General features: G+C 55.0%; 1 protein-coding gene across 1 annotated transcript in view; it reads right to left on the bottom strand.

Annotated features, from left to right (window-relative positions):
- The window catches only part of DTYMK (deoxythymidylate kinase), a 10,645-nt gene extending 8,986 nt beyond the window's left edge, over nt 1–1,659 (bottom strand). Inside the window, exons 1-2 of the mRNA XM_077757200.1 lie at nt 1,503–1,659; nt 679–787 (exon numbers count right to left, since the gene is read on the bottom strand). Coding sequence (XP_077613326.1) covers nt 679–787; nt 1,503–1,632 — 239 coding nt within the window. The 5' untranslated portion in view covers nt 1,633–1,659. The remainder of the gene's footprint in view (nt 1–678; nt 788–1,502) is intronic.
- Nucleotides 1,660–2,057: the final 398 nt, after the last annotated feature.

Genomic DNA, 2,057 nt, shown 5'->3' with positions numbered 1-2,057 from the left:
GGCTACATCTACTGTGAACGGCCTTTTTGGAGAGCTCCCCAGAGCTGGGGGGAAGTCAGAGCTGCAGGCCAGAATTAGAAAGCAAGTTATGAGATGGTTTGTATGGGAGGGTCCCATTTATTTATGTCAGAAAACAACTCCAGTGACATAGGTGTACATAAATCGACACAAAAGCATCTAAAAGCACACACCACAGGCACTGGATAAGAGTTAGATGCTGAGGGAAGAGTAAGAGGAGGGAAAACAAAAAGGGCGGAAGAAGGTAAATTGTGAACTTCAGTTACCAACGTGTTAACATCAGTTCACCTACTGTAACACATGTCCACACACTGATTTAAGACCAATCATCTGAGAAATGGAGGAAGGGGGGAGGGACGGGGTATGGGGAACCTCTGAACTTTTCACCAGCTTTTCTGTATACCTAAACCTACCCTAAAAAAATAAAGTCTATTGATAATAAACAAAAAGGTGGCAGGGCAGGGGAAGAAAAAGCATTAATTACTGCTCTTCAGGGACTACAGAGCTCTAAGACCTTGGGTCACAGAGGATGGGCCTGACACTTGTCAAAGTGTCCTTACTGGCATTACTGCCAACACCCTTCAGAATCAAGAGCTGCATCACACAGGCTCAAGGAGGAGGCACAGCACCAGGAAGGGGCAGCACAAAGGTAGTTTTTACACTTGCTCCCAGCGGTTCGCAGAGAAAAGCAGGTGCACTGAGTGATCTTCCACCTCGCTCTTCTTTTCCAAGTAAGAACTCAGAAGTTTGCCAATTTCAGTTGATCTTTCTAAAACAAAGAGAGAGAGAAACACAAAGTGAGGCCAGGCTCTCCACCTAAACTAGAACATAGCTGGTGCTGAACTTCTGGTCCCAGACTCGGGTGGAACCTCGTTTAATTGCACCACGCGTGTACACAGGTTCAGGCCTCCCGAAGCCAAAGGAGTTTTCCTGAGAAAGGGCACACACGCTGGGATGAAAAATGCTTTAAGAAAAGGGAATGAGGGTACAAAGCAGTTATCTGAAAAGAAGTATTCATAAGATTCGCAGACTGCTTGGCTTAAAGATTCGATGGTATTCAAACAACCATTTTCCCGTTTCCCTGCCCGTTTTGTAAGCCGTACGGCGTTTCTGGATAACGTAAGCACTGATGATATTTTCATAAGCACTGCTGAGACCAATGTTTTACTTCACAAACTGAAAATATCCCATAATCCCCACCCCCACCCAGAGGGCAAACAGCATCCAGAACACCAAAAGCAGACACTGGGGTACGGACTACAAATCGGCCCCAGGACACTGCTGGGGGTGACAGATCGGGTCGTAACCTCGCGACACCAGTCTCCTACGTGTACGACCACGTCACGACCCCGCTTTAGAGAGGGCCTCCGGGTTGCACGTCCACTACAGACCCACGGAGCCGCGCAAACTTCAGGACCGTGACCACCAGACCCAGCAAGTGCGCGCACTGACCGCCCCGCGCGGCCCGCCGGCGCCACACCAACCCGGGAAGCGGAGCAGCTCGGCGCGGTGGCCCGAGGCGCACAGCGTGGCCACCAGCTTGCGGCTCTGCGTGCTCTTCCCCGCACGGTCCACGCCCTCCAGCACTATCAGGGCCCCGCGCCGGCCCGCCATCGTGGCGCCTTCCCGCCACGCGCAGCGGTCTCGCGTCGCCACGCCTCTCGGAGCGCCCATTGGCGGGCGTTTGCGGCGTGCGCTGCGATTGGCTGAAAGGGGCGCGGTCGCAGTGCGTGCTGGGATTGGCTGAAAGGGGCGCGGTCGCAGTGCGCGCTGGGATTGGCTGAAAGGGGCGCGGTCGCAGTGTGCGCTGGGAAGAGCGGGTGGCCGCGGAGCGAGGTGGGTCTGGCTGAAACGTCTGCGTCAGCGGATCGCGCGAGGATGGGCTGAAATGGGAGCGCGTCAGCGGCGCGCTCTGGAATTGACTAGAGTGGGCCGTCTTCAGTGCCGCCCGCTGCGATTGGCTGCCGGCCCGGGGGCGGAGCGAAGGCACCTTGGTCTCACCGAGCTTTCCGGCCGGCTGCAAGTCTTCCGGACCCGGG

Source organism: Crocuta crocuta, unplaced genomic scaffold (genome assembly GCF_008692635.1).
Source record: "Crocuta crocuta isolate KB4526 unplaced genomic scaffold, BGI_CrCroc_1.0 scaffold290, whole genome shotgun sequence".
Classification (NCBI taxonomy): domain Eukaryota; kingdom Metazoa; phylum Chordata; class Mammalia; order Carnivora; family Hyaenidae; genus Crocuta; species Crocuta crocuta.
The sequence above is the reverse complement of the archived record's forward strand: the minus strand, read 5'-3'. Positions and strand labels throughout refer to the sequence as shown.